Source organism: Neoarthrinium moseri (genome assembly GCF_022829205.1).
Source record: "Neoarthrinium moseri strain CBS 164.80 chromosome Unknown scaffold48_Wmoseri_CBS_16480, whole genome shotgun sequence".
Taxonomy (NCBI): Eukaryota; Fungi; Ascomycota; class Sordariomycetes; order Amphisphaeriales; family Apiosporaceae; genus Neoarthrinium; species Neoarthrinium moseri.
This window is the reverse complement of record NW_026055162.1, coordinates 52,615-78,706: the sequence shown is the minus strand read 5'-3', so window position 1 is coordinate 78,706 and position 26,092 is coordinate 52,615. Positions and strand designations below refer to the sequence as shown.

The window sequence follows — 26,092 nt, the reverse complement described above, 5'->3', positions numbered from 1 at the left end:
CCAAATTCGAAATTTGTGATGCAAGGGAAAGGGAAGGGATGTTATGTTGAGCATGGAAGAAATGTATATAGAAGACGGTCATCCAATGAAACAGTGACGAGAGCCAAGCGGCTCACATACTAGTTAGTTCAGTCTACTGTGCGCAAAACTCAAGACGAGATCTTTTGGACAGTGCACCGGTGGTCGTATTATCAAGTCAAGTCTAGTGTATGGCCCGTTTGGTGGGCAGCCAAATATTATACAGAATAGTAATACACCAGCACCGGGCAAGTGAGTTCCGGCTCCCTCTCAACCAGCGATCAAGACCCATAATCTGTAGAGCAGTCAGTCAGTAAATCACGTTTCATCGATGGGAGCCACGTACAAGAAAAATATCATCAAGACGCCAAACATCTTGGCGATCAGCCAGCGATTGCTGGATACCCGTGACCAGTACTTGAGCAGCTCCTTCTGCGCGCCCTGGACGTTGTCGACGACGTCCTCTGTGTTTGCGTCTATCCGCTGGATCTGTTCGCTCTGCTCCGAGACCATCTGTGCCAGCTGGCCGAAGATGGAGCCCAGCTCGCCAATCGTCTTCTCGATGGCCTCGATGGCCTCGCCTCTTTGTTGAATATATGTGTTCTGTGGTTGCGCCTCCTCCATCAGCAGCATCTGTTGGTCTCCGACGGGGTTGAGCGACAGCGTGTCGCCCCCTGGGGACGGTGTACCCCGACTAGGAGTGCCGTATAGGGGCGAAGCTGATTGTTGGATAGATGGCTGTGCGTGTTGTGATACCGAGGAGATGAAGTTTTCTGTCCTCGACCGCGAGGCCTGTATGTTCTTTGTCCTCAGCTCGAGCACATCCTTGAAGTTGGCGGACACGTCCGTCAGCTTCCCTTGCAGCATGAAGACGACGTTCTTGTTGTGCTCGCCGAGCTGGTCGGCCTTGGGGTGCTGCTGGCGGGTGAGGGCCTGCAGGCCGGAGATCTGCTGATTCAGGCTCGACAGGTCCTGCTTGATGATGAAGGTGAGCTCGTTGATCTCGACGGGCCGGTCGTCGAACAGGGTCTTGCGGCGGGCGAGCTGGGCCAGCTTCTCGAGCTTGCCCATGGTGGCGCCGATGCCGCGGCCAATCTCCGCGGCCTTCCTGGCGAACTCGGAGCGGCGCGGGCGGCCGTTCGCGTCGCCGTTGGCGTCTGCCTTCTCCGAGTCCGTCAGCAGCGAGCGCCGCTGGGCGCCGACCTTGGACGAGGCCTGGCGGCGCTGCACCTGGTTCAGGACGGTCCTGAACTCGGCGGTCCGGTCTTGTATGGATGCGACGGCCATGGCGCGTTGGAGGGCGTGGGCCGCAGGAGTCCCCAGAGGTCGTCTACAGAGGGATTGAAACCCGAACACGATGTGGCGACCGGCGCAACGGAAAAAGCACGGAGGGATGTCGTCGGCGGTTCAGAGTTTGACGATCTGCAGGGTCAAAGTCAAGGACGCGGTCATTGGGGATTTCGCGGATGCGGCCGGGTTCGCTGGTCCAGAGCAAGTGGATGGATTTCGCCAGGTTAATTACAGAGGGTATCGATCGAAAATGGCGAGTCGTCGGCGTGCGAGTCGGATGATGGCTGGCTGGCGGGCGGGGGGTCGTCGCGATGAGGATGTTCTCCCTTTCTCGCCAGCTTGGGGCGTAGGCTGGCTGGCGTGGAAGGGCGACGTGTCCGTGTTCCTGGCTGTCGCCCCGGTTGGCCGCCCGCCGCCCGCCGCCCCAGCAGAATCGCCCTAAGCCAACTAGCAGACCCAGACAGCCAGAGCCCCTGCAGGCCCTGCTAGCTCCAGCGCAGGTCCAACCCGATATTGGGGTTCGGGCGCTAGCCTCCTTTCCATGGTGGCTGTGCGCAGTTGTTTCTTTTCCTACAGCGGCCTCTGGGGTCCCTGCAAGCCGTTTCGTCACCACACTGTGGCGCGCTCTTCTCCCTAAAGTGCATGCAGCCAGCTGCCTAGGTACCCATATCATGAACACTGGGCTTGGCGCTGGGGAACAGCTTCAGAGGTTATTGTTCCCTGTTCTACGTGTGGAAGTCTTTGAGCATGTCTGTCGTGTCCGAACCCCTGGGTGCCTACTGCAATGTAGTTTGCAGCCAGCATCATAGTTGTCTGGATCGATCAAGACAAGCGTTTGGGGATCCGCAGCTTGCACCTTGTTGGGAGGTCAACCAGACGTAGCCTACATTAAAACCTTCCGAGGTCCTAGGTATGCTTTCCCGCCACTTACACGACTGAAATCCGAGGGACATACTCTCGCACGTGTTCTTTCTCTGCCCATCAATACGAGGCCAACTGACCGGAAACCATTATGGTGCAGTACCAGTACAAAGGCAACACACGTATCGACGAACCCGTGGCCAAGGTAGTAATGAATTGTGTCGGGATCGTGGCATCTTGGCCTTGCGCTGGGCCCCGCCTGTCATGCGTCGATGGCTGAAACGCCAGGTAGCATATACGTAGATCCACAGATTTTGGACCGCAACCTCTGTGCGCAATGCGACGACGGCGCGCCGGCAGTTTGATCGCTCGCATCACAACCCAAGATCCAGAATGTCACCCGCGGAACCTGTTTCTGCTGAGCTCAGACCATGTGAGCAGGCGTAGGGGCAGCGGGCGAGGGTGGGTAACTTGTTAGCTTGAATGGATTGCCGGTGGGCTATAAGTTTGTCTGGTAACTTATATCTATATCTTGGTAAGAGAATGTGTTGTACTGTGTACATGGCAATGAGACAAAGTCCCCGACTTATCCCCCATACAGGCGCCATCCGTACGTGCCGCCGTATCCAGTAGCTAGGCATGCAAGATCGATGCGTAACCCAATGGACCGCGGACTGGCGCCAGGCTACTCACGTAAACCTGGGAAGTGAATGGAGCGAATGGAGCGAGTGGGTGAGAGTGAGGGCCCAAGTGGGCAGACGGACGGCCAAGAAAGAGACACGCTTGACAGGGCCCCCCATAGCCGGACCACATGGCAGGGAAAATTAAAAATAACGCCGCCGGATGTTCACTGCATCGTCACCGCATCTGGCGTCGATGGCATGGCCCGGCATCCATCTTACCCCATCCCCAAGTGACCTGGCCTCCTCTGAGCCTACAAGTGTCATTCCTCCTCGGTCCCAGACAACATCGCAGGCTGACATTCCTAACCCACTCCCTACTCGCGCCGAGCATCGTTATATACAAACTGTCTCGTCGCTTTTCCAACGGCCTGTCACAGTCGCCCAAACCCCAAACCCCAAACCTAGGCTCCATTGACCTTGTTGCGCGTTCCGTTCCCCATCCACGTCATCCTTTGCCGCTGCTGCCAATCGCTTCCTGACGTGACAAGCGTACGACCCCCCCAATCGGCGTACGAAAGCGGAGAGGTTGGCCAGTCCTCACTCACGAGCACAGCCTCGTTCTACGTCGAACTCGACCGTGTCCCGTATCCCGTCCGTCCAACTGCACGGCTTTGCATGCTTTCTTCTTCCGCCACAGCGTAGACGAGCGACATTTGGCGATGTCGCAATAGTTTTGACCACGGAGAGACGCGCCCACCTCCACACCCTCCGTTCGCCGAGATGAACGAGAGCACGTACAACAATATCTATCGGAATGCCTCGCCCATGTGAGCCCTCCGCATATGCGCCCCGAAGTGCGGGCTATACGATCGCAAGTCGCTGACATGCATTACTACAGGTCGCCGGCCACACCGAATCCGAGTGCCTACCAGACGAATGTAAACCGCACCAAGACGAGGAAATGGGTCGAGGCAAAGAAGAACAACTACGACGGCGACGACTGGGGGAATGAGTATGACGACGAGGAGCCCGAAGAGCCCGAGGAGGAGCCACAGCCGCTTCCGAAGCCGACCGGCTTACGCCAGCCCGGGCAAGGCGCTCCCGCCGTGTTGGCCAACTACCCGCAGTCGTCCGGCAACCGTGCTGCTTCTCAGCCATCCGCCGCCTATGGCCATCTCCGGGGTGAGTCTTTTGGGCGCAACCCCAGCGGCCCTCCGTCGCTGCAGCTCCAGACACAACAGGCTACGCCGATAAAGAATGTCGACCCTGCCGAGATGACTTCCGGGTTTGCGCAGGGCGCGATGCAAGACCGCCGGCCCTCGGATCAGATCACCTCCCCGCAGTCTGCTGGGCCAAGGTCCTTTGCCGGGGCCCCAGGGGCTACGTATCCTGGCCGCAGGGACTATTCGCCCGCGTCACAGAATCGTGCATCCCCGGCACCCGCGACCGCCGGCGCGACGCCGTCGCGGTTTCCTCCGCGGAAGAGCAGCATGGGCCAGCAGGATGCACCGGACTATGGTGATGCGACAGGTGCGAGGTCAGGGTCGCGACCGGGCTCTAGTGGGCGGCCTTGGACAGAACAGCGGTCCAGCTCACCTGGCCGTGCCGCGCCCGCCTCGGCTGCCACCCCTAACAAGCCGCTTCCTTTCATTCGACCCTCGGACATCTACCGCCGCATGGACGAGGAGAAGGAGAAAGAGCGCAGGTCGATGGAGTCCGGGAGACCAAGTATGGACAGCAACCCGGGCATCGGGAGCGATAGATCTTCATCCCCCGTGAACGCCATGAAATCCCCGGTTGATTCGCGCCGGCGGCTTAGTTTCGAAAGAGACGACGCCTCGGATTCATCGCGCGGACTCAAGTCGACACTGGCCCCTGTTGCCGAACGGAAAAGCGAGTACGGACTGGAGGGGCTGATCAAGCAGGCAAACACCGACGCCGCTGGCCAACCGTCAACGCAGGAGCAGCCTTCGTACTCGATTGCGCCAGCGGTATATGGTACCACGGCGAAGAGCCTTGAGGATCGCCGCAAATCTGTTAGTCCCAGGCTTCCAGACCTCACCCGCATGTCTGGCTTTGGAGAAGACTTCTTTGCCGGCGAGGGTGGGTTTTCTGATGATGGAAACCAAACACGGCCTTCAAACGACCCAGCAACTTCTCGTATATCACCGGAAATCAAGTCGGATTCATCCGACACAACCCCCACTCGTCCCTCTGACAACAATCCACCCGACACTGTACAGCGTGCGCCTAGTCTCATTGAGGGTCCGTCCCTAGCTGAAGAGACGAAGCCCTCCGTGCCTTTGCCCGGGTCTGAGCCTGCCCAGGACTCGACTATACGAGCAGCCAGCGACCAGGACCAGGTCTTATCAGATGAGCCAGCGACTGCCAAGCGATCAAAGCCGTCTCGGCCGTCCATACCTGGAGGCTGGGTGTCGGAAACTACCAATATGGGATCTGCTGATGCCACACCCCTGGAAAAGCCGGAGCCTCTAGCAATGAACCTCTCGCCGGTTCAAGATACTGAGAGGTCGCCGGGCCTAGAGTCCGAAGTGGATGACATCGCACCAACAACGACGGTCAAACAAGCCCATTCGCTAGAGCACACCCCGAAAGCAATCGCGAAGATACAAGCAAAACACGACAGCTGTGCAGATGGTTTCGGTAATGCCACAGGCAAGCACGATCAGATAGTCACGGAAGAAGTTGTCGCCGCGGGACCTGGCCACCACCCGACACCTCAGATGCTTCCGCCACTACAAACAGGAAATCCTTTATCCTCACCCAACCCACCGCCGCTGGTTGAGCAGGCTGTGGCTAGCTCGAATGGAGTCAGATCACCGGCTTCCACCGACTCTCCCTCGAAATACTCTTCGTCCACCCATCCACGCACCGCCGCTACAACCGCATCGGAAGTTTTACCCACCGCCCCTTTGAATCCCAAACGTGGCGATGCTCCTGCATCTGATTATACTGGCCCAGGGTTCCTCCCTCGCAACTTGACAATGAGCTCTGTGGGCACGGCATCACCAAATGAGAGTGACAAGCTGAGGGAAGACATTATCAAGTCCCTCAGCCCAGTAAATCATCAAAGTTCGGGCGGCTACCCGGTCCCGGCCACTAATAGTTCTCAAACGCCCAGGAGCTCTCCTGGGATGTTCCGGGAAAGTAGATATCTGTCGGACGTTTACGATGACTACATGGGACCGGCCGAGGACAAATCTCTGCAGGAGACTGGACAGACGCTGAAAGACAGCATCCTGAACCACGAAAAGCCTCTCGTAGCCTCGCCCACGTCGGAGACCGGAAATAATTTCGATACAGCACCACCCGCGTTACCAAAGAATGGCCAATCCAAATCGCCGAAGCTCGCGAGGCGGTTCTCGTGGGAGCAGGGACCAGAAGAAGTTACACTAAGCCCTGTAGAGGGGCCCGCTACCCAGCCATTCACTGCTGAGTTGACTACTCATGACAATGAGCCATCCGAGGCCTCTGCAAACGTCAACGAGCGGGAGGCCACACCGACTCCGGCATTGCAAATCGAACCTGACAACACTGGCACGATATCCCACCAAGTGTCTCTGGTCAGCAGCCACACTCCCGGAGGATTGGGTATTGCTGGGATAGAACCACCCTCGCCAGTGTCCGTCATGTCCGCGGAGAGGAGTCCCGAGCCGAAGATGAAACGCCTGTCTCTTGCCGATGAGAAGGTCCTTATTCAGTCATCGGCAAGCCCAGTTTCACCGAGCCCACCTCCTGGTGACCACCCGGCTTTTGCCACTCCGCCTCCTCCCCAGCCGCCGTCGCCAGCGGAAGAAAGCAGCGTGCCAGTGACGTCTCCCACAACGCAAAACATCATGGGTTGGCGGGAGATTTTAAGCCTGCCGTCGCCCGCTCTCAGAATACCAAAGTTTGAGGAGTCACGTTTGCAGTATTCATCAATGGACTCTGGCCTGTCAAACTGGCTTGAAAATATGAAGAGCGAGCCAGAGCACACGACGTTGTCGGCATCATTCAGAGACCTGGCGGTGGGCACGACTGGCCACCAAAACCAGGCTCAGGTATCGCCTACAAATGCACAGCCACCTGCGCAGCAGCCCTACTACCAACAATACCTCAATGCAAGCAATCCCAACATCGCAGCCCCGCCACCGGGTGTTGTGCGGCAGTCGACCGGCAATCTCCTCTCCGGGCAGCCGGCAGCCAGTGGATTCAGCACGTCCGGAAATCAAGTAGGGGCCAAGAGCAAGGAGTTCCTCCAGGCCGCGGGGGCATTTGGGAACAAGGCCACGAAGGCCGGGATGAAGTCGGGGTTGAAGCTCTTCAACAAGGGCAAGAGCAAGCTCCGTGTCACAGGCGACAAGGTATTTCAATAATGTTTTATTCTCTTCTCCCTGGGGTTTGGCGAGATGAGGGCACCCAATTGATCAATTGATGGCGCAATTCCTCGGGCTCGCTTGACGACGCTTATCTTTTTCCTCCTTCTTTTCCCCTTTGAACTGCATCGCAGCGCGAGTGAAGCATACACATGGCAGCGCGTACATTTTGTGGCAGGCAGCGTAATGAGTAGTCTTCTCTTTGTGTTCTGCTTCGGTCAGCTTACGTCGGACATGGAGAGTGTTCGTTCAGAGGAAACGATCCAATGATATGTTTCCCGGCTTCTGGCCAATAACAAGCTGTGCGCCCGCCCGTCCGTCCAAGTCGTACTGTAGATCCTGTAAGGGGGGCGTAGGAGCAAAAACGAAGCGGGGTCTTTGTATATCAATAGGACGGCAAGCAGTACCGAATCATCAGATGTTCCTTGGCAATTTGTGACCCGACACGCTGGGGGGGACGGTTCATCACTCATCAAATCATCCCTCTGTTCATTAAGTCGATGCATGCACGCATCCACCAATCTCACTTGCTGGTGCAACTGGGCTAGCACCGAATCCTTCACAGCCGGGCTGGGGCTGCCGACCTTGTTGGCTGCACTGCGAGTTCGTCCCAAGTGGCTCAGATAGACCCCAAAAAAGAATCGAAGCTCAGAGTTACCTCGCAAACCCAAGGTACCTTGGGTTGCTAGCCCAGGTCTCCAACATTTTCATCTCAGCCTTCCTGGCCGCTGCGCTGCCCCCCGATCGAGTCCCTCCACTGCGTCTGGCGGCGCTCCTCCCCCACAAAACATTAGCCTCAAGTGACAAGTGGGCAAGCCTGCGCCGTCTCCCATTTTCCTCGCACGTTGGCGTGTCTCTCGTCTCCTCCCCCCGGCTAGCAAAGATTGGGATATTAATAGCAGCCCTCATCTGTTCTAGGACCACTGGGACCCGGGGGAGCCACAATTGCCTGCACCGTCGCCAGGCCCGCAGCCCCAGGCGACGCAGACTACGTCACAAGAGGCTAGGGCGCGACATGGGCGGCGCCCGTCCTGGGGCCTTGGCTTCTTCGGGGCGCGCTCACAGGGCCAGGGCCAGGGCCAGGGCGGACCGCCCCCAGCCCAGCGAGCCCAGGTAGCACCAGCAAACCCAGCAGTAGACCACGCCAATAAGCACGGCCGCTCGTCGTCCTTCTCGCTAATCCAGCACCTTGTCCACCGCGACCCCAGGCAGAGGCAGAGGGAGAGACAGAGGCCAACGTCTCCAGCCGCACCAGGCACGGCACCAGCACCAGCACCAGCACCAGCACCAGCAGCAGGCCTGCAGACACTAGCACCAGCAGCAGGCCTGCAGACACTAGCACCAGCGCGAGGCACAGCACCAGCAGCAGCTGCTGCACCAGAGGCACCATCAGCTCATCTTACAGCTCGTCGAACTCCTCGCGCTGATTCTGTTTCTGCCTCTGCTTCTGCCTCTGCTCCTGTTCTGATTTCCGCTACATCAGCAAGCACGCCGTCGCACCACGGCACTGCACCGCGTCAATCGCCTCTCCCTGGCCGTCTGTCGCTTTTCCCTCCGCTTGCAACCCACCCGCGTCCCTTCTCCTCTTCCTCACCCCGGCTCCCGCCCCGAGACCGAGACACCCTACCACCGCCGCCGCCACCGCCGCCTGTCAAGAAGGACAAACCTTCTGCGCCCGGTGCAGCCCGTGTCAGCGGTGCTCGTCGTAGCCTCTCACAGCCCGAGCTAGTGTCGCCCATTTCCGAAGCATCGTCTACAGCTCCCGCCCCAGATAAACGTCAACTTAATTTGCGGCAACGCTCCGAGGCGCCGCAGCTGCCAGTGCCGGCTCCCATCAGTAAACACCAGCCTACCTGGGACCCCTTCACGGCTACACCACTGGTCGAGGAGGACGATTTTGACTTCGCTCCGCTCGCTGGACGCCGTAATTCCACGTCGCTTGTCTCCTCTGCCGCATTGCCATCCGCGCGTGATGATGATGCGCATTTGACTGCTAGCCATAGATCAGATAGTCGGGTTGAAACCATCGCACAGCAAGCTTCGGCCCCAGCACACACGGGGCCACCTGGTGTCGACCGACCAACTATGACAGTGCCGCTCACGGCTGAGAGGCCGGTCGCATCTCCCCTGCAGCAGTTCACACAGGAAGACAGTGACCCGGCCCCTGCCCGGCAGAGCTCCTTCGTCGGCCTGCCGCCCATCCGCCGTACCTCGACCTTCGGCCTCCTTGGCAGTAAGAGAGGCCTGATCGACGACAACAACTCTACGTCTTCGCCCGTCACCCCGTCGGAAGAAGACGAGCCCCCCGTACCCGCCGTCCCGGGCAGTATGGATGCCTACGGTGCGCAGAGCAACCGCGGGCCCCAGGCTCCCAGCCAGCACCCGAACGGTCAGATGCCGCCGCATATAGCCCAGCAGATGCACAACTTCCCCCAGTCTAGCCCACAGCATCCAGACCAATTCGCTACTGCCAACGGCCAGAATGGGTACGGTCATCCTGTCCAGCAGGGTAATGGCTTCTTGGCAGGCCGTGGACCCGGCCCCAACGGAGACCGTTCGCCGCCGCCGCCGCCACAGGCCGGCTTCGGCCCCGGAGCGAACCAACCGCAGCAGCACATGATGGGCCAAGGAGGTGCTGTTCCCGGCGTACCGCAATCTCAATTCAGCCAGGTCCCGGGGCAGACCGGGTCACCGCCGGCGCAAAACGCACCAACCATGCAAGCCGGCGCGAGACCCGGCATGGCCTCTTCGCCTGGTCCAGGGAACCCAATCCACCGTTTCCCCCCGCAGGGGCAGTGGAAGCTTGAGGAGTCTCATCTGTCAGAACCTCTCAATACTTCAAGGAAACCACAAAGTCCACCCGCCCAGCAGCCGGGCTACTACGCGTACGACAAGGAGACGGAATCTCCAACGCCTGATGGCCCGTCCCAGCCTCTGCAGCGCGCGTCGCGCAACAGTGGGATGCCTCCTGTCACAGCCAATCGATTTCCCGGCCTGTTCCCTGCCGGAAGTTCGAACCAATCTCCGGTCCAGCAGGATCAACTTCAGTTCCTGCCACCTGCACAAGCACAGCAGCAGAGAGACAGCATGGGCATTTCGCGATCCTCAACTCAGGATTTGGACGATGGCAAACGAAACCCAGGTCTGCTGAAGGAGATTGGTGGCAAATTCTTGCCGCAGCACCGAAGGGATAACTCCATGTCCAAGGACGGGCCTGCAGTCCAGAGTGACGAAGTATCTGAGACCAGTGATATTACTGACGAACCCAAAGAGAAGAGGAAGCGCAGTTCATTCTTCGGCATCGGCGTTCCCCTGACCAACAATGGTCCGGCACAGCATCCCAACGCTCCCGGACAGCCAGCACAGCAACCTCAGCATCAGCAGCAATTTGCACCCCCAGATAAGAAAAAGACATTTTTCGGTGCAGGGGGCCTCGCGAAGCAGATGTCAAATCTTGGCGTCACAAAGCCGGACAACTCCGGTCCGAAGAGTGATACCAACTCTGTCCACAATGCAGCAGGCGGTCCAAAGAAGCGTCTATCGGATTTGAAGGGCATGTTCAAGGGCGGTTCGAAAGACGAGCAACAGTCTGGAAAGCCAGAGAATGTGCCATCAACTCGGCCGTCAATGCAAGGCCCTCCAAGGCCAGGCCCCGTGGGATATCAAGGGCCACCTCAAGGTCAACAGCCCCCTGCGCAATTCGGGCAACCGGGCATCATGGGCCCTCCCCCACCCCTGAGCAGAGGGAGAAGCAGTACCCAAGGTTCTGCTCAAGGGCCTCCCGCCATGGGACCACCGAATGCGCTCTCGCCTCTAGGACCGCAGAATACCGGTGACGACAAGAGCAGGAAACCCTCCACCGGCGGGTTCCTTGGCGGGTTGTTCGGCAATCGTCCAGGGTCAAGTGCCAAAGATTCAGCACCTCCCCAGGGGCAACAGCCACCACCGTTGAGGCAATTCACAATGCACATGCCGCCTGGTCAGCAGCCAGGTCAACAGCCACATCCTGGACAAGGGCCTCCCCCAGGCCAACAATTTCCTCAACGCATGATGTATCCTCAACAACCAGGTCATCCACAAGGTTACCCACAAGGTTACCCACAAGGATATCCTCAAGGCCAGCCAGGACAAATGTCACCACCCCCGGGACAACAAGTCGGGCAAGGTACGGGAATGCCAGGCTTCCAAGGATTCCAGAACCCTATGCAACAAATGCGGCAGCCTGGACCTCCTGGAGCACAACCCACTGCCGTGCCTGGCCAAGGCGGAGTGACGATGGGCATGCGCGTACCGTCCCAAACGCATATGCCATTGCAAGGCCAACAGGGCACACCCCAACAGCAGTCCAATCTGCCCCAGCCTCCGGTCGTGTCTGGGCAGCATGGTGCACAGGGGCAACGGTCTCCTGATTCTCAATCTGCTATTCCGGCTGTTGGTGCCAGCGAGCAGCCCACGGGGCCGCAAGGATCACTTTCTCAGAAATCCTCCCAAGAACGCTTGAGTATCGGTGGATCATCCATTTTACCTCGCGTTTCCCCTAACCGTAAACCAGTCGGATCAGGTTATGCGAGACAAGCGTCCGGTTCCATTTCTGCCAGCCAGCCGCCGGCGGTGACCCCTAGTGCCGCCGAGTCTGGGCCCGAACAGTCTGCGAAGCAGCTGGGTCATTCCGCTGAGTTTGGAGGAGACGGCCAGCAGGGAGGTGGCCCCAACTCTGCCATCCAGAAGAGCCCGCAGCTGGGGGCCCCTGCCCACGCTGAACATATGCGTCGCCCATCGCTGCCAACTCCTTCTCAGTCCCCGGCTCCGGCGCCGGCACCGGGTAGCCCTGAAGCCCGACGGGGGTCTACAGTTTCTAGTCAACCGCAACCGAGTCCACACTCTCCACCGCAGCAACAATGGGCGGCTGCAGATCGACAACCTCAGCCCGGGCAGCAAGCGTCATCCGCTCAGCCTGCTGGGGCTCCTCAGGGCTTGCCTAATCAACCAGGACAACCTGGTCAAGCAGGCCGCGGACAACCAGGACCAGCCCCTGGGCCGCAGCAGAACCAACCCCCTCAGCCGTGGGGTTTCACCCGCGCGGGTACACAGGGCCCTCCGGGTCAACAACCACCTCCGCATATGCAGGGTCAGTGGAGGCCCGGCCCCGGCCCGTCCCAAGAGCAACAAAAAGGCACAATGTCGAAGCTTTTCGGGGGCGTTAGTAAGAAGCGAGATTCTACTGTCTCGCAGGCCCCAACTGGTAGCCAGCCAGTGCCCCAAAGGGAGAGTACTTCATCCAAACTGTTGGGTGCCTTCAAGCGCACAAAGCAGCCTGAGCAGCCTCAGGGTCAGCAGCGTCCACCTCAATTTCAGCAAGGCCCTCCGCCGATGATGCATGGAGGACGAGGGCAGATGCCACCTCAGCCGGGCCAGCCAATGCCTCCACAGATGATGCAAGCCGGTCGTGGGCAGATTCCTCCTGGCGGACCACGTCAAGGTTCCTTCGGGCCCGGCCCGGGACAACAGCAGCCGCAGATGCAGCCACCTCAGTTCGGTCGCGGTCAGATTACTCCACTGATCCATGGCGATCGTGGTCAGCTTCCGTCGCAAATGCAAGTGGGACGTGGCCAGATATCGCCTGCTGTGCTTCCCATGATGCAGGGTGTACGCAGTCAGTCTCCCGCACAACGGCAGGAACCCCAGTACGCAGCTGTTCCGATTCCACGGGGTTATGAGGCAGTCCATGGGTACAACGTTCCAAATATGGTGGCACCTTCTCCTTACAATGTCCGTCAGGGGTCGCCTCCGCAGCAGTATGGACCACAGTTCCAGCCCCTTGTACCGCAGCACACTGGCGCTTCGCAGAGCTTCCAGCAACCACTAATGCCCCAGCACACCGGCGCTTCACAACAGATCGATCCTCGCTTGCCCTCGCCCGCGCCGTCTCATCAAGTCCAGCCTCAGCCGCAGCCGCAGCCACAGCCACAACCTGGTTCTCAGTACAATGTTCCTCAGGGCGCTTATGCCAACCAGCCGCCGCACCAGGGCCAGCCTCAACAGTTAGTACCGCAGCACACTGGAAGTCCTGCGCCGCAACAGCACCTCGCTGCGCAACCACCTGCTTCACAGGGTCCGCCTTCTGACCAAGCTTCTGAGGCCAGAAGCTCTCCCCAACCGCAGTTTGGGAGCCAAGGCACATTCCTGTCACCTCCTAGCGCCAGGGAATCCGACCAAGATCTTTCTGCCCAGATCCAGACTGCCTCCCAAGTCCATATCGTGCCCGCCCACCCTGGTTCTGACCTACACAAGCAGCAGCCTCAGCAGATTGTCACTGATGTGAACACTCAGTCTCAGGATCAGCACACAGGGTCACCCCAGAACCAACCTTTGCCTGACTCCGCAAACACATTTTCTCCAGTGAACACTGCCGCTGGCAGGCTACCGAATCCTCCGTTGCCATCAATGGTTTCGGGCCACGACGGCCAGCAGCAACATGATATCAACTCTGTCGGCCATACCCCCTCGCCGCCAGCTGGATCGGCGAATGCCGGACAGCATGCCGTGCGTCATGTCACTAGCAACCTCTCTGTGGCTGACGAGCCGCCACGAACCACTTCGTTGAGTCCCGATGTAGCTCCGCACAGGACTTTTAGTGTAAGCCCTGAGCCTCCTGTATCAACACCACCAACTCACCAAGCGGCTCATCAACCGGCTCACCAACCGTCGAATCCCAACCTGAATGTTAATGTCTCGACGGCAAACGGATATTCCCGTGATCAGGAAGATCTATATGATGCGACCCCCCGCAAGGCCCCACCGCCGCAAGCTCAAAACCATGGCACGCCTGTCACTCAACCACACAACGGGGCTGCTCATAACGACGAAGCTGGAAGGCAAGGGTCGAATGCTGCTGCCATCGCTGGTGGCGCAGCTGCCGGTGCAGCTGTTGGTGCTTTGGCGTCTGGTGCTGTGTCTAGGAGCAGCAGCTACCAGACAGAAACTCCCCATTCGAACGGCAGCACTGTACATGCCGCTCACGCAGAGCCTGAGGAGAAGATCTTAGTCGACCAACCTGTTGAACTTGCGGCTGTCAATGATGACGGCGATGACCTACCGATGATGAGCGCTACATCCTATCCCGGACAGGAATGGAACCCCTACGGTGCTGGCGAGTTTGGCGACTGGGAACCATAAACGGACCGCATTGAAGGCCGTGACAGACTCCCCGCCTAAAGAGACGCTTAAAGTGCGTGTTAATATTCACGACCGAGATACAGCAACGTCATTATTCTACCCAAGGAAGTTTTGGAATGTTGGAAAATTTGATTTTTGCATATTATGCTGTTGGGGCAGGAAGACGGACGAGATTCTTCATTTTGCTTTTGTAAAGTTTATACTGCTTGGACAGCACATACCCATTACCCGAGATACCATCCGGTCCTTTTTTTCTAGCATAGTCAAAGCCTCAGCTTGCGCGGCTCATGAGCCCGCTAGATTTGTTTCATTTCACGTAGAGGGTCCAAGGGCCTGGTAATGAATTGATTCGTTTCACATGCTCCATGGCTTACCAAATATGCAAAGGTGTGACCACCCCCTAGGTAAAGAAGACACGACTTCGGCTTGTGTATTCTCTCTTCGAGATCCGAGCTCTATCTGTATTAGCTAGCCCGGCTCCAGCGCGCGAAGCCGAGATAGATATATCTCCCCAGACCACCGACGATCACACCTACGCGGCCTTTCCCGCGCCGTCGACCCCTTTGCCCTGGCTCGTCTCCTCATGGTCGGCGCCTTGGTCGCCGCCCCCGCGCATCTCCCAGCCCTTGCCCCGGTACCGCCGCGGCCAGACGCCGCACCGGCCCGGCGCCAGGATCCCGTTGGGGTCGACGGCGTCCTTGATGGTCTCGTGCAGCCGCCCCAGCGCGCCGCCGCCCCACGCGTACGTCCCGGCCACCTGGTCCATCAGCGCCAGATGCGTGCGGTACTCGCCGTAGCCTAGAGCCGCCGCGTCGTCGACCATGGCGCGCAGGCAGCGCATGGCATCGCGGCGCCGGCCGGCGTCCCGCCGGTCGAAGACGATCTCCACGATCAGGTGCATCTCGCGCAGCCCGACGCAGAAGGCCGGGAACAGGTCGATGCCGCCGAACTCCGTGTGTCGCCGCCGCGCCAGCTCCAGCAGCGCCGCCGCGTCCGCGCCGCGGATCGGCGACACGGGCGAGAAGGCCACGTGCGACCCGTTGGGCCGCCAGTTGCACCAGCGCAGCTCGTGCAGGTCGGGCGTGCCGCGGGCGACGCGGTCGCGCGACCAGAAGTAGTCGTCGGCCGGCAGGTCCGCGGCGTCGACGCGCCGCGCCCCCGGCACCCGCCGGAACGCCGCGTCCACGATCCCCAGCTTGTGCTGCCGCGCCGCCGCCGGCCCGTACGCCATGCCGAAGTACGCCCACGTGTAGTCGCCGGCCGGCAGCGCCGCCGCCGCCTCGTGCACCACGGCGTCCGGGATCGGGCCCGAGCCCCCGTACCAGTGCGTGCGCGGCTGCCCGCGCACCGCCAGCGCCTGCACCACGTGCCGCAGCTGCGCTACGTTCTCCAGGATGTTGCTGATGCGGAGGGGCCGGATTATGTCGATCTGGGGCCGGAGGTGAGTAAGGGGGGCCAAGACGGGGGGGTGTGAGTGGACTTACGATTTGTGGCAGATCTTCCTCTCTCGGGAACGTATACATCTGTTTTGAAAAGATGAGTGTCCCTCTTCGTTTACTTTGAAAAGAATCCATGGGGTTATAAGTCCAGGGGTTTAGGGTCTTAACTCACAAAACTTTCGTACCCTCCTGGGTTCGGCATCAGGGTCATGCCCATCTTCGTCACAATCCCAAAGTTGGACTGCGAGAACATGCCGCTATAGGGTGTGACTCTGGTCAGCCTTCATTCTGGGGCGACATCGAAAGAAAGGGACTGCTTGGACGAATGCAGGGAGAACTCACTCGACGTACGGCCCGAAGCCGTACGGGAAGCACGCCCATGTGTTGCTCCCCTCGAGCGCCCCCATGCCCGTCCTCACGACTTCACCGGTGGGCATGACGACCTCCAGGCCAGAATGTGTCGCCCAGTGGTCCCCGTACGGCGAATAGCCCACGCCGCGGTCCAGCGCGTTGCCCATCACGGATCCGCCTCCTAGATCGGGAACGTCGATCCACATGTGGTCGCCGAGCCCACGCTTCTGCAATTCCTCGTACAATGCATAGTAAGATACTCCTGGTTCAACGAGGCAGGTGTAGTCCTCCGGGCTGATGTCAAGTATCGCGTGCATTCGGCGCCCGAGGTCGATCACTACAGCACCGCGCACACGTGGGCCCGCACCGCCATAGCCGACTTGGGTATTATTAGTATGTTGAGCGACTCAACGAATAAGAATACGACGCGAGTTTGCTTACGGTTGCGGCCCATCGAAATGGGGGATATGGGTACCAGATGCTTGTTAGCCCAGACGACCACCTTCTGCACGTCCCCGGTGCTCCCAGGGTAGACAACGGCTGATGATACGAACTCCTCCTGGTCAATGATGGTCATCGCATCGTGCGTGTTTGGGTCTGAAGTCAACCTTCCACCGTTAATAGGCCGGTCTTTGTTTAGCCAGATCCGGGCCGGAAGACTTACGCTCCATGTACCTGAGTCGACGTGATTAGAACTTGTCAGCACGGCAAGGAGTCTGGGTACTCACCATCCGTCCTCCAATGGCTTATCATTCAGCTCTACATGCTGCGCGCCGAGGGTCCCACGTAGTTCGTCTATGGCTTTGAAAAAAGTGTCTTCGTCTACGCCCTGTGGTATAGCAACTGACCTCGCCGGCTTCTTCTCACCAGCTTTATCGGTACTGCCCTCGCGGATCGCCTTCTTTGCGTTCACGGCTTTTTCCAGCAGGTACTGCGGGATGCCCGAGTGCTTGTCGGCGAGGGTGGGGACGGAAGTGGCTACTTCTGATGTGGTAGACATATTTGCAGGGAATCTCTATATGGTCTGTGTATTCTATTCGATCCTGTTTGTGTATCAGAACATGAAGCTCGCAGTAGCATTCGTATATAATCGTATACAACTTGTACTTTGAATGGGTATCAGAAATTAAGGAAACCTTTATATACTACGAAGCCAACCCCGCATGTCACATCTGCCGACAGAGTTCCCTCTTCTCCAACACCCGGGGCGCCGAGTGGATATACCCCAACCACGGCAGCCAACAATGTTAGATTCTAGTATCTGCCGTAGCAATCATGCATACTTGGGATGTACGTGGCCAAGCCCGCAGATAGTCTTGGCTAACTTCGCGATGCTTCCGCTTCTCAGTAACCGCGTGGTGAATAAAGCACTCTTCCTCCGCAATGCACATTGATGCGTCTCTGATGATTCTCAAGTGGTCATGTATGTGCTCACGAAATTCTCGCTTCCATGACTGTACAATTCATGCTACCCTGAAATCGCTGTTGGCTGAGCTTATATAGTTGGGTGGATAGAGTTTGGTTTGGGCTAAGCAATGCATGCGAATGGCACGAAAAAAATCCGCTAGGCTAATAATCAAGGACCGAACAGAGATCACTACCGGATCAGGCAGCATATGGTTTAGGACCATGGGCAAATTTCTTTTTTGTTGTAAGCCTTGTTCAACCTCACCGAGATCACCAGAGTCCGAACCTTATCTATTAAAAAGAAGATCGCAGCGGGAGCTAATGCGTAAAGAAACTCTGGGATCTTCACGCTGGTCCTGGGCTCTTACGTGCGAAATTAAAGTCCGCTTTTTGGATGGTTCCCAAAAAACATTTCTTTTTCGTTGAGACTAGTTGTTCCAGCACTTGGTTGTGACACAGTCGGACAGCTCGATAGTGATACTCTAGCTGTTTCTGTTGACCGTCGTCTCCGAAACCAATTTCCGGACTAATTTCTATGGGGATTTGGTATCGGCATACAGAAGCCTTGAGTTGGTAAAAGCCCTCCTTGGAAACCTCCCTGATAGAATAAGTAACGCATATAGATTGTGACGATGGCGCCGATATCGAAATGCGATGAAGTTGGCCTCACGGCTGAATTGTTTTGTGAGACCTCTTCATCATATGTTGATCCCCCACCGCGTTTGTCTGCTAATCTTCTAATTTATGTGGTCTCCTCTGCTAATGCTTCATTAGGCGTAGACTGACCATTGCACGGAGCGGACATAATGCTCAAAGAAAAGTAATATGCCGTAGAAGGAAGGACATGGTTGAGCTCAGCGGTCGTGCAGGAGAGTAAGCCTACCTGACGCCATGTCTGTCTCGCACGAAGCAACCCTCCAGCGGATCTGTTGTCAATCTCTTCATGTAGCACAAGTTTCAACTTGATTAGGTTATTAACATCACCGCGTCCAGATTTCGAATAATCCATCGGTCATTGATTCGCCCGCACTATGATATCGTTATATGTTCGGTCTTCGTAAAGGAACACTTGGAACTAACGTTCAGCCCTTTCCCACATATATCTATACCTTACGAAGTCCCAACATGCTTTTCAACCGCAAAGGTTCGTGGCTGAATCACGTTGTAGCTACACGGTGACAAAATACTAACGGTGCAGTGACGAAAACTCGACTTCTGCGCTAAACATTCACGAATGCAAATGGGACTACTTGCCACAATTTCTCAATGATAGAAGAGGTCCGGTGTTTCTTTTCTCCCAAATTCTTTTTGTAAATACAATCTAACAACACTTTGATATACAGCAGCGGGGTGCACTCGTTTCCCGCCTGCCACGTTTGATCAATCGTCAAGCAAGACAGAGCATTATTTAGAAAGTAGCCTCGACCACGTCACATACCCTCACGATCTGCTCCAAAACAAAACTAGCCAAAAAATTGACTAAAATCTCCTGGAACTTCCACTTGCCCTTACAAAACGAATCCTCTTCCTCCCCATCCTCTCTGTCGCGGAACTCGTTTGGGAACGGCCATGGTACTTAGCAGTTGCCAGGGTCGACGCTATTAAGGTTAGTCAACCTTCATCCAAAATCTCACATGGTCAACTCACCGGAAGCGCCAGCTAGCAATGGTAGACTCGCCGCCGCGAGAGCAGGCGTTAATCTCGTTGCCCAGACGGGTGATGCATTCGTTGTCATCGAGGTCGTAGTTGCCTACTCCGTTCAAGTTCTGGACCTCGAATAATATGTTTACGCCATGAGAGTTAGGACACATAGATTTGGTTTGTAGTGGGCCGAAGGCGCCCGTGAACATGCCGTTGTTGCCGCGACAGGCGTCAGTAATGAACGCAATGGCTTGTGCCTTGTCAGGCAAGTCATCGCCGCTTTTGTAGCAAGTTGAAACGACCGTCTGGGCGCCAAAGGAAAGAATGGCACCAAGGGTGGTGAGAACGGTAGCAGACTTCATTTTGAAGACGTTCGGTTGGAATCAAGTGATTGTTCTTAGTGTGTGTAGAGTGTAAAGAGAAGATGAGACTCACCAATAAGTCAACATGCGAGCAAAAGCTTATATTTATACTCGTTCAGTAATTCCACTTAGAACACTATTTGCGATCCATTTTGCGAGAAAGCTCAATGTCAGGCGAAATGTATGATCTCTGCCTTGCGCACATAACGTAAGTCCCATGGGTCCATCCGCGCATATACTATCCACTCCATAAGCTGCATGCTGCAGAGCTCGGGTCTGAAACCGCTCAGTAACGGAATTCGCCGACCACTGGATGCCGCAGTGGCGACCACAATACGAGAGGTGACTCAGTAGAACGAAGCCTTCCAGAAAGAATTAATTGAGCTACTTGTTATAAAATATAGGACCGGCTGGGCTTTCGATGACCATGTTACGGCACCACAGGTGAATCGAGGTTTTGCTGCAAATCCTATAGTATTGCAAAAAATCTAAACCTGGGAGAGAGAGGAAAGAAGAGTTCCCTCTACAGCCGTGGCGTTTGCTATATACAGGTGGGGGTTGACCACCCCTCGTCCTCCATTACAGCGACCACCTGCACTAGTCAATCCGTAACAGACCATCGATTATTTGTGTTGCCAGTTGCGTTCGGTGTGAAGCGACCGTTGCCTATCACCATTGGCGCATAATAATACTATAACGAGTGCCTAGTGTGGAAGCGCTGTTGTGGGCTCGCGATATAATTGGGTGGCACTATTCCACCAGCATGGGCCCTTTTTTTAGCAGTCGCACAATTGCGTAATGCTAACTTAAGGCAGTTTTCTTAATCTTAAAAAATTAATCAAGCCCTATATATTTATAATAATTTTTATTATTATTCTCTTTATACATAATTCAGCCCTTGAATTTAAGTGCGATACCTTTTAAGGGCAAGGCTTATGGTCTTGAAATTATGCTTATAACAGACGAGGTGTGGAGAGTGTAGGATCCCTATGTGAAGGGTCGTCCCACCCAGTCAGCAAGCAATTTCCTGGAATCCTACAACCCCACAAGCTAGGACTAAAAATCGAAACTAAGCACCTCAGATGAGAAGCTGACAGCACTGGACTCTAGCCACCCCACTCGCTAGGCTCGTTCATTTCGGGGTACATACGACTCAACCTACAATACGAGAGATGCATGCATTATGAAATTGCTTGGACAAGTAATATATGGAATCGAGTCCTGCCTCCGCCGGGTCTCCATATCTTTCGACGTAGTTGCGGATTGTCGAACTTCTGTTCCTGCAAGTCCTGACGTTTTCCTTCCAACAGCCATCATGAAATCGGCAGTCCTTACTCTCTTTAGCTTATTATCCGTGGCTGCCGCTACTCCGGCGAGCAAACTCTTTGCGCGCCACAATGAGTGCGAGTATTCCGGGATCTCTGGTGGTGTTCGATTCCAAGGAGTATGTAACTACTGAGACCTGAAGATATTACTCATTCACATACTGATTGAGGCCTAGACATGCAAAACTGATGGTGGTGCTGGTGTATGTACGCTAAACGGGCTGTCTGGCACTTGGGGTTGCGACTACAAGTGGCACAACAACGCCGGCATGACGGCCTGTGGGAACGCAGCCGACTCCCAATATGCTGTAGGTGGCGCCTTCTTGCCAATTCGGGTTTTGTTGTTAACAGGAATGTTCAGTGCAAATCAAATGGCTCCCCTTGCTGGGCTTACTCCTACGCGGAGGACTCTGGAAGTATCGTGGTTCACTGCACGAACAAATGATGCACTGCCGTCCGCAACGCTTGAAATGGACCCATAATCTAGCGCACCTTCTCAGCTTATTGGAAATTTCAATCCCCGGTTTCAGCTGGTAGTCCGAGTTCACGTGTGCCGTCCGGAGCTTCTCGACTTCGATGTTGAAACTTCGCACAGTTGCAACAAGTATTCTAGTACGTGAACCTGCCGTGGTTGCAAGACTCCAGACCACGGGGAACAGTATCTTAAGCCAACTATTGTGTGCAAATACAACTCCGAGCCTGTAACAAGGTTGTGCAAAACATCATTCCCATCAATTATTAGACCATCCGCGTCCATCTACTGCGTCCATTGGTCATCGTCAATCGAGACGCAGACGCCAGCTAAACCTGATATATACTCTGAGTTCTAAGAAACGTGCTGCCATCAACTATTGTTAGACATCAATACACGCTCCTCCAAGTGGTTTCTGGTCTGGCTTAACTATCCGCCACCTCCCAAGCACAAACAGCTATGGATAACGGACTACACCAGTGATGCAGCGTTTTCAAGAGAAACATTCAAGTAACAACAGCGTAATGCAGCAATGTCAGAGATCAGTAACTTGCTGCCTGTTATGACCATTGACCTGGGGTGATGTGGCTGGTGTGTGGCTCTGCGATTTATTTCCTATATGGTCATTCCTGCTACGTATGGATTTCCAAGAAACAATGCTCCTTTTACGCGCATAATTGGCCCCTGCGTTTTGGCGACCGACAGCCCTTATTATACGACGTATATAAGGTGATATCCCTCTGATCAGTCGTGTCCCATTAGGCAAGGCACGTTGTATTCGTCGTCAGTGACGATAACGACTGCCTTGAGTGTTGTGGACGTTCTGGGACTTCACTGTCCTGGAGCGCCACTCCAGTTTACCATCTTCCAACCTGAAGGTCAAAAGCTATGATGAACATATACTGACAACACGACCAGCTTTCTCCTTTGCTTCGGTAACACTGGCCGTCAAATAACCGGTCGTTGAGGATGAATAACGCTTGTTACTAAGCATGAAAAATATACTTAACGATACTTGGTTTGCATCTCAAAGCCAAGGAGTCTTGCCGAGAGTTGTAGAGCATTCTAGAATAGGTAATCAGGTGGGTAGTCACCCGTTGGGTTAATGTGGAAGTCGCCCGATCCTTGCGATAGCTTCCTGGGGATGTGTCTGGCAACGCATCCCGTTTTCGTTAGCACACTCCTGACATACTCTTAGCGGACCCGCATTTTGAGCTGGACAGTTGAAATTGATACACGAAACCATCAACTGCTCTTTGTTGTCTCTTTGCTTCAAACGACAGCTCCTACAGCAGACGACCCGCATTTCGTGGCACGTTCTGCTTCCTGATTCCTTGCCATCGCAAAGATGTAGGCTCGACAAGCATTTGACCTCATGGCACAACGGGCACGGTTCGAGAAGTGTTAGAGGGCTACTGTCACTGTCGTTCTGGCGACACTCTGCACAGTAGCTCTCATAGCTGTGCTCGGAGCACCGAAGCAGAAGATCAGAGCCATTTCCAGGACATTTCATCTCTGGGCAAGACAGAATTCTGCATTGAGCGCGGTAGACCAGGGGTGTCTTGCAGCCCGGGCATTTGCCAGTCTTTGGCGAAATCGATTGCTTTAATTCTAATCTCCTCCTTTTTCTTGGTGATGGCAGCGAGTCTCGAAAGTCATTCAGCCGTGTCTCGTAGGCGTTCAATGCCGCGAAGTTTGCTCGGGCTTCATCAAGTGCCTTCTCGTGTTGTACTTCCCGGCGCCCTTTTTGTTCGGCCGTCCGCCGTTCAGGGATATCCATAACCCAATTGTATATTTGACAGACCTGGGGCATGGCTTCTTCAGGAATGTCGTCATATCTAGGACTGCCCGAGCACTGAGGGATCTTGACCCGTTTGCGTAAGATGTCAACTATATACACCGCCTTCTGGTCTGGTGGCCAAGAGTGGGTGCCCTCTACGCAGTTGAGTATGATTGCGGATGCAGCTCCATTCGGCCTGGGGATATATGACAGGTGAGCCAAGTGATACCAAGGATCAAGCTCGATTATGCGAATCTCGTCGAACTTCAGCCAGCAGGCTTTCGCTATGTCCGCAGCTGCGTACTGCAGCTCTAGTGGAAGCTGCTCATCGAGCCTCCTCCAGGGAGAATGTGATGAGGGGTATTTGTCGAATTCATGCCTGAACATGTTCGCTTGTTATTTCTCTTCCCTTGAATGTGCACGAAGAATAACATCTCGAGATGAACCTTTGAATTTGGTGGAGTTTCAACTGGGAATACGCCGCCCAGTGAGACGAAGTGCGACGAGGTCAATGCAAGGTGACTCAACCAATCAACGTGAAGATTCTCATTGCCTTTCCCGAGTGGGGGTAGTAGGAATTGGCACAAGCGATACAACATGAGCTGTGTCGGTATGTATGAATCAAGATACAGAATCCTCGTGCCCGCTTGCAGGGCTAGCGATGGAGTGTTTGTTGGTCCGTCTTGTGTGACAGGGCACCGTGGCTGTATAACAATGTCAGCAGGCGCTCCTTGGCATACTAACCTGCCTTTGATCTATTTCTTGTCCTTCGTGATCATTATATGCCAAGCGGCCGCGGCTGAATTTCACGACATAGGGATAGCTCGTGCACGATTTAAATGTCAATTTTACTGCCGGTGGCTTGTATGAACACAGTGGTCTTGACCGATAACTCAGTCGAAACAGGATAAGTGTCACCGAGAGATTTTGAGAGTCATTCCACGTTGACCAACTGCATTGCGGTATTTGGTATCAATGGTGGTGGCCCTCATGATCGTGATCATGACCTGCGTGGGAATCCTCGGGCCAATCCTCAAATCCATCGTCGAAAAGGCTGTCCAACCTCTCCTGTGGCTTCTTCGAAGTCATGGCTCTCTCCCATGCGCGGAACTCCTTGTCATCGAGTAAGCAACCATCAAGAGCTGCTCGGAGGCGGTCTTCTGCTCCTGTTCGCATCTGTTGTCCAATGAAGACGATCTCTTGCCTGCGGTCCTTCCATCGACCTTCGTAATCCTTCATGATGGCCTCTCGCTCGACGGCACTTGTAGGCCATTCATGTTCTGGTGCCTCGCAGCGCCAGAGCCCACCCCCGCTGATAGTAAGCATGACGCCGGCTTGTGACCATTCGCCAAACTGAAGATGTTAGTGGGTAGAAATGCTGTGAGCCTTGCTTGACATACCATTCGGGGCCGCGTTGCCAACCACAGAAAGCCCTTGGAACGCAATAGGGGGCCGAAGGTCTTGTTCTGTAGTTTTGATGCCAGCCTAGCCTTGGCATCGAGTTGAGGTTGCTGCTTTTCTTGATCGACCTGCATTTCATCCTCCCACTCGTCGTCTTCCTCGGTGCCGTCATCGCTCTCCTCGTCTTCGCCCTCATCCGGTACCCATTCCTCCTGAATGACTACGAAGACATCCTTGATTGTCTCCCAAAGCCTTTCAGGATGGAACGGGCGACGAGCACGGTATACGAATGTTCCAATGCCATATTCCTCTGTCTCGGGATTGATCTCTTCGTTGATACTCTTCAGCCAGCCAGGCGACAAGACTGCTTTGCTATAAGAAAACAAGTGCGTATCAAGTATCTCTTTGAGATCGAGGCGAGACTTGACAGTTGTCAAGACCTTGGCATCAGGATTCAGCTTCTTGATCACGCCGGTAATTCGCTTGACTTCACTTTCGGAGACCATGTCGCATTTGTTGATGATCAGGACATCCGCAAATTCAACTTGATCAACCTGGAGATCTGAGATGTTTCTCTCGTCCTCTTCCGGCACATCTGCCTGGCGGTCTTGAAGGAAGTCGGGAGTAGCAAAGTCATCCATGAAGTTGACTGCATCGACGACGGTGACACAAGTATCCAGTCGAGCCACTTTGGACAGACCACCCGACTTAAGAATCTCGGCAACTTTCTTATTGGTTTCTTGGCCCTCCGCCTCTAGATCATGGCCAGTAGCAATGTGCATGTCGGCGAATCTATGACGGTAAATTAGCTGGATTCAAAATGTGGAAAAAAGCAACTCAACTCGTCCGAAAAAGTCTCGGCGACTTGCATCGGCTCACTGACACCGGAGCTCTCAATGACGAGGTAGTCCACTTGTCGATCTTCAGCAAGTCGAGCAACTTCTTCTAGCAGGTCACCACGAAGAGTGCAGCAGATGCAGCCGTTCTGCATAGAGACAACTTGCTCTTCTTTCCGTGTCACGTCATGAGTTGACAACAACGCAGCATCGATGTTGAGCGCGCCCACATCGTTGACGATGACACCAATTCGCAGTCCATGATCTGGAGAGGTGAGAATATGTTCTAGAAGCGTGGTTTTACCAGCACCGAGAAAACCGCTGAGCAGAGTGACTGGCAATCTTCGCTCTGCCGGAACAGATGTCGAAGAGCGCGGTGAATCGATCAATGCTCCGGGCGCCATCTTCACGGATGTAACCCTTGGTCTCGCAGAGGTTATGGGAATGGATGAATTGGAATTATCAGAACTGCCATTGGATTTTTGCTTGGTGCTGGCTTATCAATGCCAGACACCTTGTAGGCTACCACAACGTCCGGGTTAAGCACCTTGATGGCCAACATGGAACCGGTTGATGCAGGGACTAGAACTAAACATCTGAAGTTGTGGGGGACACCTGGATGGCTTGAGTAATTGAACGCATGTAATTGGTTCCGTCGAGGAGTATTATGCCGTATTGAGCTATGTTGAGTGAGCACCTTTGCGGCCACGGCGTTCGAATGAGGCAGGCCGGTG

The 26,092-nt window shown here is 55.5% G+C and overlaps 7 protein-coding genes across 7 annotated transcripts; 3 read left to right on the top strand and 4 right to left on the bottom strand.

The window, feature by feature from the left end:
• Positions 1-288: 288 nt before the first annotated feature.
• Positions 289-1,305, bottom strand: JN550_009929 (uncharacterized protein; the record flags this gene model as incomplete). The annotated part of the gene is made up of 2 exons (XM_049322054.1): positions 289-313; positions 365-1,305. 2 exons carry the CDS (start codon positions 1,303-1,305, stop codon positions 289-291), a joined length of 966 nt encoding a protein of 321 aa, XP_049168047.1.
• A 70-nt stretch (positions 1,306-1,375) lies between these two features.
• JN550_009928 (uncharacterized protein) lies at positions 1,376-1,750 on the top strand (the record flags this gene model as incomplete). The annotated part of the gene is made up of 1 exon (XM_049322053.1): positions 1,376-1,750. The coding sequence occupies one exon, from the start codon at positions 1,376-1,378 to the stop codon at positions 1,748-1,750; it is 375 nt and encodes a 124-aa protein (XP_049168046.1).
• Positions 1,751-3,572: 1,822 nt separating this feature from the next.
• Positions 3,573-14,344, top strand: JN550_009927 (uncharacterized protein; the record flags this gene model as incomplete). Its single annotated transcript, XM_049322051.1, has 3 exons — positions 3,573-3,619; positions 3,691-7,156; positions 8,087-14,344. The coding sequence occupies 3 exons, from the start codon at positions 3,573-3,575 to the stop codon at positions 14,342-14,344; spliced, it is 9,771 nt and encodes a 3,256-aa protein (XP_049168045.1).
• Positions 14,345-14,876: 532 nt separating this feature from the next.
• Positions 14,877-17,134, bottom strand: JN550_009926 (uncharacterized protein; the record flags this gene model as incomplete). Its single annotated transcript, XM_049322050.1, has 7 exons — positions 14,877-15,773; positions 15,829-15,867; positions 15,956-16,040; positions 16,126-16,513; positions 16,576-16,731; positions 16,799-16,809; positions 16,863-17,134. The coding sequence occupies 7 exons, from the start codon at positions 17,132-17,134 to the stop codon at positions 14,877-14,879; spliced, it is 1,848 nt and encodes a 615-aa protein (XP_049168044.1).
• Positions 17,135-19,117: 1,983 nt separating this feature from the next.
• Positions 19,118-19,544, bottom strand: JN550_009925 (uncharacterized protein; the record flags this gene model as incomplete). Its single annotated transcript, XM_049322049.1, has 2 exons — positions 19,118-19,139; positions 19,189-19,544. 2 exons carry the CDS (start codon positions 19,542-19,544, stop codon positions 19,118-19,120), a joined length of 378 nt encoding a protein of 125 aa, XP_049168043.1.
• Positions 19,545-20,859: 1,315 nt separating this feature from the next.
• On the top strand, positions 20,860-21,351 carry JN550_009924 (uncharacterized protein; the record flags this gene model as incomplete). The annotated part of the gene is made up of 2 exons (XM_049322048.1): positions 20,860-20,988; positions 21,046-21,351. The coding sequence occupies 2 exons, from the start codon at positions 20,860-20,862 to the stop codon at positions 21,349-21,351; spliced, it is 435 nt and encodes a 144-aa protein (XP_049168042.1).
• A 2,742-nt stretch (positions 21,352-24,093) lies between these two features.
• Positions 24,094-25,762, bottom strand: JN550_009923 (uncharacterized protein; the record flags this gene model as incomplete). Its single annotated transcript, XM_049322047.1, has 3 exons — positions 24,094-24,474; positions 24,522-25,314; positions 25,365-25,762. 3 exons carry the CDS (start codon positions 25,760-25,762, stop codon positions 24,094-24,096), a joined length of 1,572 nt encoding a protein of 523 aa, XP_049168041.1.
• Positions 25,763-26,092: the final 330 nt, after the last annotated feature.